General features: G+C 34.7%; 2 protein-coding genes across 3 annotated transcripts; one reads left to right on the top strand and one right to left on the bottom strand.

Annotated features, from left to right (window-relative positions):
• Positions 1-1,976: 1,976 nt before the first annotated feature.
• Positions 1,977-4,809, top strand: LOC135838687 (zinc finger protein with KRAB and SCAN domains 1-like). Its single transcript, XM_065354419.1, has 2 exons — positions 1,977-2,223; positions 2,859-4,809. Exon 2 carries the CDS (start codon positions 2,898-2,900, stop codon positions 4,212-4,214), a length of 1,317 nt encoding a protein of 438 aa, XP_065210491.1. The 5' UTR covers positions 1,977-2,223; positions 2,859-2,897; the 3' UTR covers positions 4,215-4,809.
• A 4,747-nt stretch (positions 4,810-9,556) lies between these two features.
• LOC135840973 (zinc finger and BTB domain-containing protein 24-like) lies at positions 9,557-16,481 on the bottom strand. Of its 2 annotated transcripts, none has more exons than XM_065357742.1 (8): positions 16,126-16,481; positions 15,285-15,607; positions 15,019-15,213; positions 14,833-14,946; positions 14,575-14,758; positions 14,286-14,509; positions 13,856-14,153; positions 9,557-13,587 (listed from the first exon to the last, which is right to left on the bottom strand). In XM_065357742.1, exons 2-8 carry the CDS (start codon positions 15,519-15,521, stop codon positions 13,007-13,009), a joined length of 1,833 nt encoding a protein of 610 aa, XP_065213814.1. In that variant the 5' UTR covers positions 15,522-15,607; positions 16,126-16,481; the 3' UTR covers positions 9,557-13,006. The 2 variants fall into 2 exon arrangements, with proteins under 2 accessions (XP_065213814.1, XP_065213813.1); XM_065357741.1 differs by having other exon boundaries at positions 16,287-16,481.
• Positions 16,482-19,792: the final 3,311 nt, after the last annotated feature.

Raw genomic sequence — 19,792 nt, 5'->3', positions numbered from 1 at the left:
TTTTTGACGTGTTCAATTCAAGTATAGCAAAATTTTTTATTAAATTTTCATTTTTAATTTTACGAGACAAAAAAGAAACAAACATACTGTAGGTACAAATATCAAATTTAAAATCGACATCTTCGCCTTCCAAGTTCCAAAAATCCAAATAGTCAGTCAGGTCAAATAATACAATATACAATAGCATGAAAAAAAAATCAAATAGGTACCTACCTATTCAAACAATTTATTCACGTGGAAAAATGTTAAAAATTCAAAATAATCGACATTTTAAGTAATGAACAAATAGGTTAGGTTAGAAGAAGAAAACGAAAATAAATGCAGGGCTCGTCCTCAATTTTTTCCAAAAAAAAAAGTAACGTTGATAAGTAACCGAAGAAGCTTGAAAAATTACCCAAAATGTACCTCACCAAAAAAGTAACAAAATACGAAAACAAAAACATTTTAATCCAGAAAAAAATGGCCAAAAACAATCTGATTTTTAATTTTAAAAAATTTGGACTAATTTATTGTGGAAAAAAAACGAAACATTTTTCCAATTTCAAGTTTTAACAACGAACTGACAATTTTTTGGCAAAAAGCAAGAAGCCCCGAGCAAGACTGGAGTTGATCTTAGCAAAAATCAGAGCCTTTTGGGAATTATTGGCCAAAAAGTGATACCTACCTAGTACCTACTATTCTGCAATTTATTGCAAAAAAAACACATCTGGGTAAGCAATTCTTGAAAAAAAAACTTGACTGAAAATTGAGAAATTTTGTAAAAAAAAACAAAAACAAGAAAATGCAAGACTATGTTTTCTACAATTTCAAAAAAAAAAATGAGGCTTTTTGTTAAGTAATTAAGGGCCAAAAAATGATGCATATTTTTTCGCAATTTTCGTCAAAAAAGCTAGACTTGGGCAATTTTTGGAAAAATGTGAGACTTTGGAATTTTTTCTAAAATAATTAGCAGTTTTGCTGAAAGGTAAAAATTTTCTTATTTTTGAAAAAATGAAAATTTTTAGCAAAGTGCAAGATTTTGACAATTTTAGCAAAAAAAAAAAACATTTTTTTGGCATTTACTTACCAGCAAAAAAAGCTAGAATTATGGACAATAGTTTGAAAAAAAGTAAAGAACTTCTTTGAATTTTTAGAAAAAAAGTGAAATTTTTTAGCGATTTTGCTACAGTTTTTTTTCAAATTATTTTTTTTTTGTAAATGATTTTAAGGTCGAGCAACGATCAGTAAAACTAAGTAGTTAACTTTGGCAAAGAAGCAACACTATGACAATTTTAGTAATAAGTAGAACCTATTTTCGATCCAGTTCCTGCTAAAAAAACCAGACTTTTGAACGCTTTTTGAAAAAGAGTGAGATTTTTTGAAATTTCCTGGACAAAGACGACAACTTTTAACCATTTTGCTACACAGAGCAATTTTTTTTTTAATTTTCAAAAAAGTGAGAATTTCTGACAAAAAGCAAGACTTTGACAATTTTGGCGAAAGAAAAGAATTTTCTTGACAATTTCCTACAAAAAAAACTCAACGTTTGGACAATTTTTTTAAAAAAGGGGACTCTTTGGAATTCTCGGAAAAAAGTAAAAATTGTTAGCAACTTTGCTAGAAAGTGAGAGCGAGATCTTTTGTCTAAAGATTTCGACCAGTCTCTTTTCTGTAAACGATAAGTAATATAGGTACAGTTAAAAATTATCTAACATAAAACGGCTCCATCTATTCCATTGCGTAGGTCGATAGGTACACAAAAGTATACCAACCTTATACACGGCTCATTTTCAAAAGAACAACCACCACACTACCACCAAAGTTTAAACCCTTTTGGACTAGAAAACACCTCTCTCAACATCGTGGTGTTCATTTCAAAAGGAAAATACCAGCGGTAAGTAGTATTACTTTGGACGAATTCATTCATACAATATTTTCATAGAAAGTGAAGCCTCTCATCTCTCTGTAAACTACCCCTAGTTTCAGTTTCTAATTTAACGCCGACGAATGGGTTGCGCGATATGTGAACTTTCTGGTCAGTTGTACGCAAGCAAGCAGGAAAATAAAATAGACGAGGGTTGTTATTCGAGATAGGTAGTTTTCCACAAAGGGTGCGATCCGCCAGCTTTTACTTCATATCCGAGTCGTCGATAATGTTTCGTTTCGGAATATGCAATGGTTGTTTTTTACATTCGCTTTCGTCCTCCTCTCGCGTTTACCAACTTTTCCATTCATAATGTTAAGGTACGTATTGAAAAACTTCATTTATAAAAAAAAATACCTAATGTGCTCCCCGCCGCCACCGAAAGTTTCTCTCTGTTGGGCGATTATTTTCAACGTGAAATAAGTCTACACGTTCGTTCGCAGCAGTTGTGTTTGAACTTTGAAGTAATCAATTATTGTGTGTGGACGCGTTTTTGGCGTTTGGAATGATATTATTGTAGAGTATAGCGAGGCATGAGTTTAGGTTTAGATGGTTTTGGGGGTGTGTTTTTGCAATATTTTGCTCCTTAGAGGAGGTTTTTATTGCTTGCGATGAGAGTAATTCAATTATCTAAGTATAAAGATGATATTAAACGTTGAATTATCTCTTATCTTCCATCAAATGTTAAGGAGGTAAAAGATATCTTGAATTATAAGGACTAGCCTAGAAAGAAGGTGTATTCAGTGTACTATTAGTTCATAAAATTTTACTTTCTGAAATCAATACCAAATTTAGCCTATACTCCTGCCACAAAACAAAAAATAAAAATTTTGTCACTAAAAAAAAAAAAAAAAAAAAAAAAAATTGTCAATGTGCATTTCCGCATCTCTACGTAAAATAATTATTTACCAGCATATTTTTAATATTTTTTTTCGTTATTTTTTTCAAATTTCAGATCAAATAATCCACATTCAATCACGAAACGTCTCCGATAATGAATTTCTCTTCGTTCGCCACACCATTCTCCGTATCAACAGCTGTGAATCAGTTCTCTTTGAAATTCAACGCAGGTTCGGAAACATCGTCCAACGGAGCGGAAAGTTTACTCGGCGCTAATTTAAACGTAGACGATGCGAATACTCTGTTGAAGAATGCCGAATCGATGGCCATAGCTGTGAGTCGATATCAGAACTCGACAACGCCTCGATTCAACAGCCAAGCCCAGCAAAACATGCTGACTAAATATTACCGAGACAGCGGCGTACAAATTGTCGACGAGATCCCGAACAACATGCTTTCAACGTCTCTAATATCAGCCAAATTACGTAACACGAACGATAGTCTGGGCGGAATAAATTACGAAAGCTTGAGGAATAATTTACAGCAGCAATTGACCAGGCATGACTTCGCCGTATCCAAACGAACGCTGCAAAATAACTGCATTCGAATACAAAACATGTGCAACGTGATTAAAAAAGAAGATAAAGAAGACAGCCCTTCTTCGGTCTGTTTACCAAACCAACAGTCAGCTTCTGCAAATCTTTCTGTGGCCAGTTGGCAAAGTATAGCTGCGGTAGCTGCGGCTGCTGCAGCTGCACCTACTTCTGCATCGGTCGCAGATTACCTATCGGCTCATTTACCCACTTCCTCTATACCTTTATCATTACATAGTATTTTCAAATACTCTAGCGAAAATGTCAAGAAGGAGGTAGACGTGTTGGATAGCATTGTAAACGCAGCAGCTGCTCAGAATCAATTTCAAAATGGTTCCTTGTTCAACGCCGCTGCCAGTCAAACGATGAACGCTACCAAGAAAAAGAAACGTAAGAAATCGCCGAAGGAGAAAAAACCCAAACCTAAACCGGGTGAAATACGAATGACAACGGCCTTAGATGGATCAGCTCTGTACTGTTGTCCCGAATGCCATATGGCGTATCCTGATAAAACGCTTCTGGAACAACACCTCTTGGGCCATACCATCGAGAGGAGATTCTTCTGCGATATCTGCGGCGCTGGTCTCAAACGAAAGGATCATCTGACTCGTCATAAACAGAGCCATAATCCGGACCGTCCTCACGCTTGCTCGGTTTGTACGAAAGCTTTCAAAAGAAAAGAACAATTGGCATTACATTACGTCATTCATTCGGGTGAAAAGAGACACGTGTGTCCGGAATGTGGTAAGGGGTTTTATCGCAAAGATCACCTACGTAAGCATACAAGAAGTCATATAGCACGTCGAGTGAAAGCCGAGTTATCCCAATATGTTCCTAGTGCCGTTGGTAGCAGCTCTAGTAGTACTCAGACATCCTGAGGTATATTCTCTGGGAACGCTCATCATGTTCCCATTAATAGAGCTTCGACGACTCTTCCTTCTGATTTAATGGCCTTTGTATCGGCCGTTAAAGACGCTTTCTAGAATTATATAAATTACCTAGTCGGTGTAATGTATCATACATTTTTAAATTATCTATGTATAATTTAAGTTTTTTTTTTTTTTTTCGTTTGTTATTCTATTTCATTAAAATGTATGTAATTCAGTTCCTACAATGTAACTTTGAATTTGAGGGGTTTGGTAACTTGGCAGGGCTTATTATTACTATTATTATTTTATCTATTTTTAACTAGGTACCTATACCATTTGAATTACCAACATTGGTATTTTATCAGCATCTGAAAAGTTATTGAAGGGGCCAATTGGTTTTATAAATTGTTAAAAGTGAGTCTGTCAAAAATATTGAATTGAAAAATTTCATGTGTGCCGTAATGTTGAAAATGCTAAGTTACCAGTTCAAATGATTTTTCATTCTCAATTTTGTACTTGTATACCTATTATAATGACTAACATTGACTTTTTAAAAATTATATACCTATGAATTGTTGAAAATAAAATTTACGCCATTAAAATAGGTACGAAATCTACTTTTGTTCATCAGAATTCCATCTTAATGAGGTGTGTTGAATAGTACCAGAATGAGGATGGTGAACAATTTGGATTGAAGCAAGGACTCAGATTAGCATTGAAGCTCTATTTCGCTGATATGGACATGGTCTCACAAGGGTATACCTAAAAGTGACCATTTTTAGTAATGTATACCTTACCTATTTAAAAAAAAAAATAGGGTAAAGTCTCCTTTCCAAAGAAAGTTTTAACTCGTGGATGTTTTCAGTTTAAATCAGCTCAATGCTTAAAATTCCAACAAAAATAATGCCTGAAAAAATATCAAGTGATTTTTGAAAGTTTGACTCAATTTCAGCAATTCATTGATTTTTATCTCAAGTTCTTTAAAAATTAAACAAAATATCAGAAAGTGATTTTTGAAACTCCGTAAGTACCTACATACTTATGTTATTTGTTTTATTATTTTATTGGACATTATAAGTAGGTATACTATCTAAAGGATGGCTTCATTCTCACTCGACCATATGTTAAATATTGGTCTTTTTTTCAGAACTTTTCAAAATCGATCAACAAGTTTTTTAAATGTAAAAAGTTACGAGACTTTTGAGGAATTTTTTGCAACGATGTGAGAACTCAAGTATATAATTTCTGGCCAAAAAAACAACAGTTTTTAGAAAAAACAGATATTACCTTTTAGCTTTTTTTTGCGAAAAAACAATTTTTAGAAATTTTTCTAAAAATACAAGACTTTTGAGTTTTGATTTTTTGTTATTTTTTGAAAAAGCGAGAATCATTGACAATTAGCAAAAAGTACAACTTTTTGACAAATTACAGGCCAAAATTTTTTTTAACACTTTCTGGAGCATGGAGCTTTGAAAATTCGATTTTTACATCTATTTCAATAACTTCCAAATTTGCTTCATCGCTAAAGCTTTTCTAGGTGCAGAATAACCTGAGGAGCTGAATTTAGGTGTGTTCTTCTGGAGGATGTTCTAAATGTGATGCCTTTTTTTGAGGAAATTTTTTGTGAGATTTTTGTTTTATCAACTTTTATTCATTTTTAACTCATTTGAAAAACTTTTCTGAATGCTGCCTTATTGCTGCCATATTTTCTATCAATTTCATGGTTAACTTCAGTAATTTTAATTCCAATTTTAATTTTCAATAAACTTTTCGATATAAAATGGTCGTATAAAAGTTTCCTTTATCCGGCTAGATCCAAGAAAAGTTTTGAATCATGGTATGTTTTTTGGTCAAGTTGACTTAAGGGGCGTACACATGATCCAATATATTTGACAAACCAGGTTTGTCAAATTGACATCGTTGATAAAATTTATCAACATATAATCAACATATATTTGGTTGCATGGAAAGTCAAATATATTAGATCATGTAAACGCTCTGATAATCTCAGTTTTTTTTTCCAAATTTTCAACGTTTTGTTGATCGATGACACCAATTCTGAAAATAGAAATTATTTATATTTTCAGAATTATTTTCAGAGTTGTGTCTATGGTGTCTCCGATCACCAAAACGTTAAAAATTTGAGAAAGACATCATCAGAGCGTCCACACAACCGAATATGTTTGATTAAATTCAATTTGATTTGACAAATCGAGTTTGTCAAATATATTGGATCATGTGTACGCCCCTTTATTGCTCGATCAGACATGATCATCTGGATCAGGTCTGAACTCTATGTTGAGATCTTCCACAGCCTGACGACCGGCTCCGGTCAGATTTGTCTGTTTGGACTCGACGTACTTAGAACATCTACCTAACCAAAAGGCAAAATTTGATCTGATGAGGTCGGGTCAGAACATCTAGACCAGGTTTTCAGCATATGGAATCGTCTGGCCGTCTGTCTAGACTCTCAAGGTCATATTGGCCCGTGCTTCTGAACTCTCAAGGTCACTGACCTACTTGTATAGCTTCGCAAGGTCGTATATCCGGCTTCCTGAGATGATTGACCTGTGTGTCAGACCTCACCAAGGCCATTTGCCTGTGTGTCAGATCCAACCAAGGTCATTGACCTGTGTGGATGTCAACATCAAGGTCATTGACGTGTGTGTCTGATCTCATCAAGGTCACTGACCTATGTGGGTGTCATTACCAAGGTCATTGATATGTATATGATCTCATTAAGGTCGTTGACCAGTGTGAATATCATCATCAAGATCACTGACATAAGTGTCTGATCCCATCAAGGTCATTGACATGTGTCTTTTGATCTCATTGGCCTACGTGTCTGACTCTGATCTCATCAAGGTCATTGACCTGTGTGTCAGACCCCGCTAAGGTCATTGTCATTGCACAGGGCGGATCATCATTAAGATTGTTGGTCTGTGTGGATGTCATCATCAAGGTCATTGACATGTGTGTCTGATCGCATCAAGACCGTTGATAGGTATATGTGATCTCATCAAGGTCATTGACTTATGTGGATGTCATTATCAAGGTCATTGACATGTGTGTCTGATCGCATCAAGACCGTTGATAGGTATATGTGATCTCATCAAGGTCATTGACTTATGTGGATGTCATTATCAAGGTCATTGATATGTATATGATCTCATCAAGGTCGTTGACTGGTGTGGATATTATCATCAAGATCACTGACATGTGTGTCTGATCCCATCAAGGTCATTGGCCTGTGTGTTCTGATCTCATTGGCCCATGTGTCTGACTCTGATCTCATCAGGGTCATTGGCATGTGTGCCTGATCTCATCAAGGTCATTGACCTGTGTGAATATCATCATTAAGGTCATTGACATGTACATCGGATCTCATCAAGGTCATTGGCCTGTGTGTCAGACCCCGCTTAGGTCATGGCCCTGTACGGATCATCATTAAGGTCGTTGGCCTGTGTGGATCAGATGTCATCATCAAGGTCATTGACATGTGAGTCTGATCGCATCAATATCATTGATAGGTAAAGAAGTATATCTGATCTCATCAAGGTCATTGACCTATGTGGATATCATCATCATCATCATCATCATCATCAAGATCATTGACATGTGTGTTCAATCTCATCAAGGTCATTGGCCTGTGTTATCTGATCTCATTGACCTATGTGTCTAATTCTGATCTCATCAGGGTCATTGACATGTGTCTAATCTCAGAATGGTCATTGATATGGTTATCTGATCTCACCAAGATCATTGACCTCTGCGAATATCATCCTAAAGGTTGTTGACAGGCGTAGATGTCATCATCAAGGTCATTGACATGTATATAGGATCTCATCAAGGTCATTGACCCGCTTGTATCATCATTAAGATCATTGACCTGTGTGGATGTCATCATCAAGGTCATTGACATATATATACTAATATCTACTTTTGCAACGTTATGGCACCATTTAGTTGAATGTCGTTGTGGCACCAGGTAGCAAGTGAAAAAAACTTAGTCATTTACGCGAGCGTTTTTCCGGCAACTGTTTAGTCATTAATAAAAACCAACTGGTGCCTCTATATTATATGAGTATAGAGTGATGATTAAGGGTATAAGCAACAACGCCATCTAATCGAAACATTTTACAACGAATTTTTACAAAAGAATACATCAAAAACCAATGATACCTGAAATGGGTGCCACAACGTCTGTTGACTATATAATTTTACCAGTATATTAAAAGGGACTTTTAAATGTCGTTGTGGCACCAGTACAAAAATTTGCCTAATGACCCCTGGCAGTGCCCTGATGACATTCTACACGATTTTAAATAAAATACGTTGTGGCACCATTTGGTGGTGCCACAACGTAAATTTTGGTGCCTGAACGTGGGTAAAGTATATAAAATGGTGCCACAAGTACATCAATTATGAGTATATATATATGATCTCATCAAGGTCGTTGACCGGTGTGGATATCATCATCAAGATCATTGACATTGTGTGTCTGATCTCATCCAGGTCATTGGTCCGTGGATCTGATCCCTACTCAAACCCCTTCAACCCAATGCCAAACCAAGCACTCCACCGAAATACCAAATTTGAGTGAATTTCGTTGAAATATCTTTAACTAAGGTAACCTAAACCTAATAATTCCGTGGAAAAAAAAATAACATGAATACAAATATCAAGAGCTCAAGACATAAAAGCGATGAAGAGGGGCCCATGAAACCCCACTCCAAAACGGACTTGTGAGCGGTCCCACTTCCAATCTCGGAATTCTAAATTATGATAGACCGTATAAGCCTTATTAAATCAGGCTAAAACCATTGAGAGGACGCAAAAATCCACTTTTTCACAGCTAAAAAATTGAAACCACCAAAAAACATACCAAACGAATATGAAACTTTCCAGCTACCAGCTTTCCAAGTCGATTTGGAAGTGAAGGGGAAGACAGGAAGACAGGATGCAAAGTTTAAAAAGGTCAAAAAACACGAAAAATTGGGCTTCTTCTCTTTAAAATGCTCTAGGATGTTGATTTTTTTGACCTTTTTCATCTCCCTCTTAAGAACAGAATCTATGATTTTTTTCTAAATTAGTGTGTACTCAACTACTCATGTCAACCTTGATTGAGAGAAATGAAGAAAATTCTAAAATAACTTTCTTGATGTTGGATGATTGATTTCATGACTAGGCTGTATACCTTTTCTCAGATACCATTTGCATATAGTAGGCTAGGGCTAGCATGATTAATTTTTTTTTTAAATCTCCAAATTTTCAAAACGTGAACCACTGAAAGTTCGCAGTTACCTCGCATCCACACCTGCAATTTAAAAAAAAGACTCAAACCGACTACCCTCTGGGAGAAAATCCGGTTTAATAATAAAACTGATACAAATATGTATTGAGAGTACAAAAGTAATTTCAACATTAAACTTACACAAATTATTGCTATAATGGCTAAAATAAATATAACGTCGTAAAGAAATCTTACAAACGAGAAAAAACTTTTTTCCTTTTTCGTCGATAGTAAAAATTAATTATAAAAAAACCCTGTTTCCCGATAATAATAAATTATTTACAATCGATCGAAGAAATGTATAGTACGATAATCAAAAAAGTAAAATTTTACAAACGCTTATCTTATTGTCATTTTTCAATAATCATTGGCCCTCGGACTCGGAGAGAAACTCACGACACCGAAAATAAAATTCATTTTGTAAATTTTCTTCTATTTAACAATTATAACGAGGTCAAGGTTTATAAGGTTAGTACACGATAAATAGCGTTTTTTTTTTATTTAAATTTATAAATAAAATACAAATTTCCGCAATGATTTCCTTTTCGAATATGTTTGAAATCCATACAAGACAATTCTCATTGGTAACCAGTACCAAAGAATTTGCTTTTAAAAAAATGCTTAAAATGAAACAAAACGAAACGGTTAAAAAAATTTCCACCTTTGACCGTATGGAATTTGTTCACTAAAAATCATAAAAGCTCAAGAGACTGCTAAATAATGAAATTTGGATAAGGTACGTGCTCAAAGGTATCGAGATACGTACTTTCATCAACGTTAATTTTAATATCACAGTCTGATTTCCTGATGTAGGCTTCGTATTTCCTTAGAAAATTTTTCAAACAAAAAGAAAATGTCTACAAAACAAATTGTACAAATCAGAAAAGGATAAAAACAAACAAGTACTTAATATTTACGCTATGAAAATGAATGAAAAGAAAACAAAAACAACCTTTTTTATCAGATTATCTGATCACAAATACGCACGAAATAATTATACGTTCATCTCTTCATCTCTCGACACATACGTAGACATATTCCATTCGTAAAATAGATACATTAAAAACAAACTATGTAAAACCACGTGTCTAGAACAAAATTTTAAACATTTTAGTCTAAGAGTTCTTCTTTGACTTTTTTTGGTCGTTTGTCTCGTAAAAACAATTTTTACAGAATTATCAAATCATCTGAAAGCCTTATGAACTTTGGATACGTTAAATATTAGTAAAAAAGTCGACGAAAAATATTGAATTGAAAAGAATACTAAAACAGAATGGTTTATAGACAAACGAGCGTTTTTTTTTTGTTTTTTTTTTAAAGGCTGCAATCACACACAAATATTCGACATAGCTTCTCTCCGATTTGAACATGAATACGCAGATCAGTGATCACACTAATTAGAATTTTTTCATCCTCATAATAATAATAATACCTATAAGAAAAATTAACGTTACTCAGCCATACATTAAATCTGCACATTTTGACGCCAAAAGCACATATTTCAAAGAAAACGTTGGATGGAAAAATTTTCAGGAATTTGATATAAAATTGATACAATTTCAACAAGTTAAAACTGCTTCTCACCCGTTGAAAGGAAGCAAGGGAAAGGAAGAGAGCATGAAAAAATCCAAGTTTCACGACTTTGATCCATAATTATTATTTCCACATTAAACAACTCGAAATGCTCACAAGCTCTCTAAATTCTTAAAATTTCCAACGATAATAAATTTTTAAAAGTTCCAATGACGACCTGCTTTCCAGATCAACCAATCAGGAAAAAAATGACCCAAAATTGGGTACAACGTATTCATAACCTTTCCCTTTCTCGATCTAGGCCACAGCAACAACAACGAATCTTTTCACGTCAAATAGTTCAGATTTGCATCACGACCTCAGTAACGATTAAAAACTTTGGTGCCATTAATACCTAAACATAAATGTTTCAGGACATTAGATCCTTCTTTGAAATGTACACGTTTACAGAACAAAAAAAAAATTAAACCTATACAACAAAACACCTCGAATCTAAACACACCCAACAAAAAGCAGACAAAAAATTCGATGAAATTAAAAATATCATCGACATTAAGCCGAATAAAACAGGAAACAAAATCATGAAAATATGATTCGAAAACCACATAGGTAGGTACGTAGTTGATCAAGGTACTTCATCCGAAAACTAGAACATTGGGCAATGACGAGGAGGGGAGGGGAAAGTATTATGGTAAATGATAAAAATTAATAATTTAGCCCTAAAATTTTTACATCAGCAGTGGCGTACCCAAGATTTTGCCAAAGAGGGGGTAAAACTACATTTTCAAGTATACAAAAAATCAAAATTTGAGGTAATTTTCTGAAAAACTACATATTTCATTTTTTTTTTAAAAAGAAGGCAAAATGACTGCTCGAGTGAAAATTTTTCAAAAATTGGTTCAAAAAACGAAATTTTTTTTTCATATTCAAGAAGAGGGCAATCACCCCAATTGCCCCCCTCCTCGGCAACGCCACTAAACATCACACATCAGGATAGTAAAACTGAAAATATATACTACGACGAAGAATGGAGGGACTGGAAGACAACGACGATTTTTCCATCAAGGACCCACAGTGCGCGCGCAAACGCAATGCAACGATAATCGCAGACTAAAAATATAAACAAATTTACACAATATTAAAAATTATAACAGTTATCTATCATACTAATTAAATACGAAAAACGAACCAGGTCGTTTTTTTTTTTACTTCAACTTCAACAACGTCGAACAAAACAATAATCATAATAACGAAACAAACAACAGATCGCGAAAAATAGTATGTATAAATTGTCAAATGAATAAATACGTACACAAAAGGGGGAAAAAATGAATAAAACAGATACCAGACCCTAATACCAGTTACCAATATACTTAAATATTTTTTCACGAAAAAATACTTCAGTGCTACCATATGATCCAATTCTCTCCAAATCATTTCTTTCTCGCCAATTAACACAACGTAAAATATTTACATAATCATCGAAAACAAAAAAAAGTACAAAGATAAAATGAGCCGAGCAGAGAGAAATGTGAATACTGCGAAATAATAATATACATTTTACAAGTTTTTCTTTTTTTTTTTTGGTTTTTGTTTTAAATCGATTGCATTGATGAATCTTAATTTAGAAAATATATAATCATCCGTAGAGGAGTTTTTTTTTCTATCGTGAGAAGTCGAAGGATAAAACATGTTAAGTACGACCTAGGATACTTAAGAGGTAGTTCGAGGGAAGAGGCAGATTGAACAAATAGACACACGAGAGCATCTCACGAATCAACTTACCCTCACATCGAAGTGCTTGCGAATCGATAAATCTCGATTTATCGAAAAAAAAAGGATCTGTACACCGTTGTGCGTTCAATTCGAATGAGAGAGTAGTGGATTTTTAGAGATGCGGCGGTCGTCGCTGAGGTTGCTGCATTCACAATCACATACCCAAGATATACTCATCAATGCAATCAGAAAGCATATCTCATGGCTCCTGTTTTAAAATACATTGCGTAGTTTGCGTTTGTTGAGATTGGTCCATCTCATCACATTGTTGCTGTTGATCTTGCTGGATGGTTCGTTGTTGTATGATGAGCGACGGTTGATGGCCGTTCTCGTCACCGGTCGTGGTCGCCGGTAGGATCACAGCACCTTCGAGAGGATCGGGAGAGTTGGAGTTCATCAGCTGCCCACTGCCGTCTACGTGATGATCGTTGACGGCGGCTTGAGCGGCTGCTGCGAGAGCCGCCGGATTAGCCTGGATTATCAAAGTATTTGAATGATCGCCGTTGCCGTTTTCTTGAGGTGTCGTGATAAGAATCGTATGATGTTGTTGGTGTTGTTGTTGTTGCTGCTGCTGTTGCTGGTGGTGTTGTTCTTGCAACTGGTGAAGTTGCTGTTGCTGTTGGTGTAGTTCTTCGCGCATGCGTTTGGCGATGTGACTTTTGGTGTGTTTACGTAGATGGTCACGCCGGTAGAAGCCTTTGCCGCATTCGCCGCAGATTTCGGTCTTTTCACCCGAGTGTATCACCGCGTGTAGGTTTAGATGTTCTTTTCGTTTGAAACCTAAAAGCATTGATGAGTGTTAATTTTTGTATTTGGTAATTTAAGACAGCAGGAGGAGCTCAACACCACCAAAAAAATGAGATAAAAATGGTCAAATAATTGGGAACCTTCCGAAACAAATCACAAAAATTCTTGAAATTTTCAACAAAAAAAAAAAGGAAATGTATCTATAGCAATTTCCTATTCAAACACACCAATTGAAATTATTTCATGTTTTACCTCCTCCTAGTTCAAAAATAATCATCAGCCGAGGAAAAATAATACCAACCTTTGGTACAGACTTCGCAAACGTAAGGTCGTTCCGGATTATGACCCAGTTTATGTCTCTCCAAGTGTTCTTTTCTCTTCAAACCAGCACCACATATATCACAAATATATCGTCGATCAATTTTATGTGCTACCAAATGCTGTTCCAGCATTTCTTTGTCAGGGTATGCCATATTACACTCAGGACAGCAGAATAGCAACGTGCCATCTAAAGCTGTAGCAATGTGTACTTGACCAGGTCTAGGACGACGGGGTTTTGGAGGTTTTTTCTTATACTTCTTCTTCTTTTTACCTTTCAACTGAAAACAAAACAAAAAAAATTATCGTAGAAATAATTACAGCAGTTTGCGATTATCAAAAAACGGCAATTTATATTTGGGAAATGACGAATCAAATGAAATTCGGGAACTGAATTCTAGATCGTAACTAACCTGATCATTTTCAGGATCATCGGGATTCATTTCAAGCATATGTCCTTCAGTACCATCATCGGGGTTCGATAAAGGAGAAGATTCAACGGCTGATTCACGTTTGATAGTATCATTAGAAAACTTCAAGAAATGATGCAACGATAAGGGCAACGAATCGGCAGGTAGATGCGATAAGTACTCGGCTACTGACGAAGTAACAGGTGCTGCTTGCCACGAATTCATACCTGAGGCGAAATTAAAATTAGAAACAGTCTCAAAACACAGTGGAATACTTTGTGATGAGAAATACCGTCTCTGAGGCGTTCTTTTTCTTTGGAATCTTCAGCATTTTTGTCGTTTGTTTCAATCACACTATCGCCTAACGCAGTACGTAGGATTATTTCCGGAGGAACGACAACCGTTAATGGATACGCGGCTGCATGTTGATCTTGCTGCTGATGCAATTCAGCTAATGTAGGTTTAACATCTAGTACCTTCGGAGAAAACAAGCGAGAAATCAGTACAAAAGGAAATTCTTTCGATAATCACTCAATTCTACAATTCTTACCGGACTATCGCTATTCATTCCTTGTTGATCTAATGACTGCGAAGAATTATTATCATTATCACTACTATTTGTTTGATCACCAGTAATCTCTTCGCCAACATCGGATGTCTGCAACTGTAAATCGATAAAATATCAATTAATTCACGATCCGATTCGATCAAACTTCACAGCAAATTCTCAGCTTACCTGTAATTGTAATCCATCAGCGGTTTGATGATTATAAGCTACATGTAAGACTTGACCAAAATGTTGCAAAGATAGAGGTAAAACTTTATCAGAATTACCACCTGAATTGGGATTCACCACTTGGATTTGTAAGGTTTGCTGTTGAGGTTGTTCACCCGGTTTTGATCCAGGTATAGTTATAGGCAATGTAATGATCTAAACAAACGGATCACTTTTAGTGACTATTTTCACAGATGAGTAAGTACACCAATACACGTTTAACTTACTTGATTATGTTGCTGATTATTCAGAGCACCGCCTAAATTAACAAATCCATGGGTATCTATGGGTCTTAAGTAGGTGACACCGCTTTCATCGCTGTTCAATACGGCTACTACTTGACCTCCTCCGGTAGTCGTAGCAGCACTAGCAAATTTAGCTGTCGATAACTGAGGAACCGAAGCACTATTCACCGGTAGTGCAGTCGAAGTGAATGGAGTCAAAAATGTAGGAGTGAAATTCATCTTGTCGTAGTATCACTATCAGGTCATCATCAAAAATAATAAAGTTACTTCAAAGTTCAATGGATGATTACAACCGCGTTCAACATCTGGAAAAAAAAATTGTCAAGTATTAAAATACGTATTAGTCATCGGGCAAACCATAAATAAAATGTGTTTTAGCAGCGTAATCACTTCTTAGTACACGTAACAGGTTGGAGAAAAAATTTAAAATTAATACACCGGAGTATTTGAAATAAAACCAATTACATGGCGAACTTTCACTTCGCTAATAGATTATCTATCGATGTATAGTGTTTGAAATGACAACGAAAAAAAAAAAACACGAAACAAAAAATAACGCTACATAACGGCACTATCAATTAACCCATAAGCGACCAATAAACTGCAACTTGAAGGCTCAGAGACCAAATTTTGATTACATTTTGGTCATTTTTTTGAGAAATATTTACAAACGATGGACAAAATTCATCTGATATGAAAAGAAAAATATTGAAAAAAGATACGCGAATATAACAGGATGTACCAAGACCTACTTTCTAATGTTGTAATTGAACGTATACACTTATAAAATATAAGGCTGAAAATATTGAAATTTAACAATCACCTGTTCACGACGATTTACCACCCTTTCGACTCAAATTTACGTGAAATTTTCATCTCGAGATTAAAAAGAATGCAAGTTTATTTAATAAAACAAAATCGGGTCACGTATTCGAAAGTTACAAGTTGGTTAAACTAGTACGAGATGGATTTCAGGGCACTCACTTCAACCATATTATGCGTTCGAATATGCAGTCGTTCGGAAACTCGATATGATACGCGATATATAAATTAGAATATTTATTAATTACTACATTCGAATTTAATACTCAACGTAACACCAAACACAATTCGAGAAAAGGAAAAAGGATATAAAATAAATACTTCTCTTCAAAACTTCTCCCTTGAGACAACATCGACAATTCGACATCGTAAATGTGGTTACAGCCAGTTTTCAGTTGATGCTTCTGCGACTTCGTCGCTAGGAGCGCTAGCTGAAAACTGAAAAATGCAACTTTCGGTTATTTTTGTGAACTAGGCTAGGGCGCAAAATCATGGTGGCTGTTATTTATTTTGAATTTTGTTATCACGAGTTTGATTAGAACTTTTGATTGATGATTTTGAATTTGAAAGTTTGAAAGTTTTAAGCTCAAATAATGATCGCTGAAATCCATCTGTTCGTTAAAGTATAGTTGAACAATTGGGTTACGATGAGGACATCTTTATGCTTGCAACTCCGAACCAGCAGATGAAGAATGTTGGGTGTTTCTTTCTATTCGTAAGTTAACTTATGCAAACTTTATCAAGTTTTTCTGCTAAAAATCAAATGTCACTGTAAAATTTCTCATTTTCGAATTGTAAAAGATGATCAGGTTTCTTTCAACCTTAAAAACTCGTAAAAAATTGATCTCATTTTCCGAACGAAAACGTTGATAATTATCAGAGCATTTGAAAATTATTAATCCATTTCTTGAAAACTTCATCGGAGTTGTCTTTTTCTTCACTTTGTTGAAGGCCTATATCGACAATACCTACCATAGAAGATATACCATGATTTTATTTAATCGCTTGTTATGAAATGAACTGACTGTATTTTTTTCAATTCCAGGGATCATCGTATCAAAATAACTATATTGCAGAAATATGTAGACCGCATTGAAAATGGAAAAAACTAAGCGGAATCCTCCGAAAAATAAATGCATTCGAGTGTTTTTATCATTTATTGGAGAATTGTCGCGATACGTCTTATTAATCACCGATGAATTTCAATACACATGAAGATTATTGTGACAAAGCACTGAGGAAATTCTCCATGAAAGTGTTGCGACTTCAGCATCTGAAGAAATGAGCGAAGAACTTCTACTTTAGCAGAATATGGGATAGAAGGAAATGATAGAAGCAACCTGCCGAGAAAAAGTGAATTGGTAAGCGAGATTTCAATGCAATATATGTAATAGCAGCTTGCATCTGTTACGTGACTTATTTAATTTCCATGTGTGTTATTGTATTTCAGATTGACGTATTGAAGCCTTGAAGAGTGTTTTGTGCATCAAATGATGTGATGATAAAGTAGTAATGATCAGTTATACGTTCGAAAGCACAATTGCTCTGATCAGTTTGAAATTGCACTGAGTCTGGAGCTGATTTTGATCCACGTCAATTCTACATTTTCAACGCGGTTCGGAAATGATCTTTGATATATTTTGATTTACTCACTGAGGACCAAATTATCATAATTTCAGTCGCTGGGAAATAAAGAAAAGGCTTTGATTGATGAAAGAGAATTCACCGGTGTGGGGCTAAAAGTAAAAAACGTTTGCAATGAGTATTAATCTGAAATCTCATTGGAGCTGTTACTAATGATTCCAATTTAAATGTTGTATTTCAGTAGAATATTACAAATTTTAACAATCTGTATTTGGTATGTTTTAATTTTAAATCGTCTGAAGAAAAATTATACTATTTGCGTTTAAAACAAAAGTGACAGAATTGCTTCAGTCCATTTGAAATTGTATCTTTGGAAGTTTGGAGTTTATAATTGTGTACCTATTAAAGAAAAAAGAGGGTAAGTGTGAGAAATTATCCCCAAAAAGATGGGTTCAAAAGCTACTCATGAGACTAGATTTTTTAAAGAATTTAATTTTTCCAAATCTTGGTTCAACTTCTTGAGATTGAGATGAAAATAGAAAAAAAAATTCGATAATACATCTCGTTTCATTCCAAAAATTGCTGAAAACTATCACTTTTTTGCAAAATACAGTATTTCAAAATTTTTTTTTCAAAAACTGCTCCAAAAGTCTGAGGTTTTTACCTGGAAATTTCTTATTTCTTAAAAGCCTTGTTTTTTTCTGAATGTGGCCAAGTCTTGCCTTTTACCAACAAAAATTGCCAAAAAGTTCCTTTTTTTACTAAAAAATTCATCATTTTTTTCAAGACATCAAAAATGCACAGTTTTTTTTAAGTGCTAATTTTTTTTAGGTATTTCTGAAATCTTGATTTATATTTAACCATCTCCCTCCTCATCTGAAAAATTCTTTCTATGATCAATGTAGTCTGTACCTACATGTCTTTATTTTAGCTGTTGAAATTGAAAGTGAAAGCCTAGAACCTAGAACGTGATGTGAAGTTTATTGTTCGAGGAAGAAAAAGACAAAATAAGTAGAAAAGAGAAAGTAATCTTCAGAAAAATATTCAATTATTTCATCATCCACTCTCAATTTGATTTTTATGGGAAACGGAAACCATTCAATATTCATTTATTTTGCCAAGAAAATCCTCAACCCTGTATCATTTTTGTCATTTTTTCTCAAAATTTCTTCACTTTTCAATGTTGCCCTCTAGGCCTAGGAGGCTAAGAGCCAGCCTCGTCTCATATATGTATTGAAAAATCCGATACTGACCGAAATTCGCGCAGATTTGAAATCTAAATCCCTTGTTAATTCCCATATTCAATGAATATCGTGGATAACTGATGTATTCTGCTCTGTATCCCTGCAACGCTGTTTATACCTTACATATAAATGTCAAATGAAAAATAAAAATACAATTTTGAGTAGGCACACTTCAAGTTTCAAACTCATTAACTCGTTGCATTAATATGCGAATTGACTTCCTACTAAATGAGATCAGACGACTTCATCTGAGTAACATCAATCATTTTCTCGTCTCTCTCAGCATACTGCTGCTTAGGAAACTTGATTGAATTGATTGATCATACTTCTACTACCTACTGGGTAAATTTTGTTGAGTGTGGGTGGCCGGTGGACGGTGGACCTAGAAGACATCAAAAGCATAATTTTAATTGATCACTGTTTGCATTAGATATTGATATATCTACATAGTTCCCACACCAGTTTTTCACATTACTAAATAAAGCACTCAGATAGATGTTGTATCAGTTGTATGACTATGACAGTTCATTTTTTGGTAACTTCTTGATTAATACTTGGGGAGACAAACCTTATTACAAAAAACTGTATGATATTTAGAATTATAGGTACCTATTCAAATTTTCAGAAACATAAACCAAAATGTTTTTACTTTTAATATCCGCTATACCTAATACATAGAAGCATTATAACAAGGCAGGGGGCAGGGCAGGTCTTAGTCTTAGGCTTTTACCAACCCAATACCGCACAATGGCACAAAAATGATCCAACTCTCGCTGGAAATGAAAAATGACAAAATTTAATTTATCTAATTCAAAACAAACACAAGCTATAGCGCTACAC

Source organism: Planococcus citri, chromosome 3 (assembly GCF_950023065.1).
Source record: "Planococcus citri chromosome 3, ihPlaCitr1.1, whole genome shotgun sequence".
In the NCBI taxonomy this organism is placed as follows: Eukaryota; Metazoa; Arthropoda; class Insecta; order Hemiptera; family Pseudococcidae; genus Planococcus; species Planococcus citri.
The sequence above is the reverse complement of the archived record's forward strand: the minus strand, read 5'-3'. Positions and strand labels throughout refer to the sequence as shown.

What these genes read in the sequence shown, in the direction of transcription:
- LOC135840973 (XM_065357742.1), bottom strand. Translation starts at nt 15,521, where the DNA reads ATGAATTTCACTCCTACATTTTTGACTCCATTCACTTCGACTGCACTA. An exon ending in GAATGAATAGCGATAGTCCG is followed by an intron (nt 14,759 to 14,832) that starts GTAAGAATTGTA and finishes TTTTCTCCGAAG; the next exon opens with GTACTAGATGTTAAACCTAC. An exon ending in ATGATCCTGAAAATGATCAG is followed by an intron (nt 14,154 to 14,285) that starts GTTAGTTACGAT and finishes TTTTGTTTTCAG; the next exon opens with TTGAAAGGTAAAAAGAAGAA.
- LOC135838687 (XM_065354419.1), top strand. Translation starts at nt 2,898, where the DNA reads ATGAATTTCTCTTCGTTCGCCACACCATTCTCCGTATCAACAGCTGTG.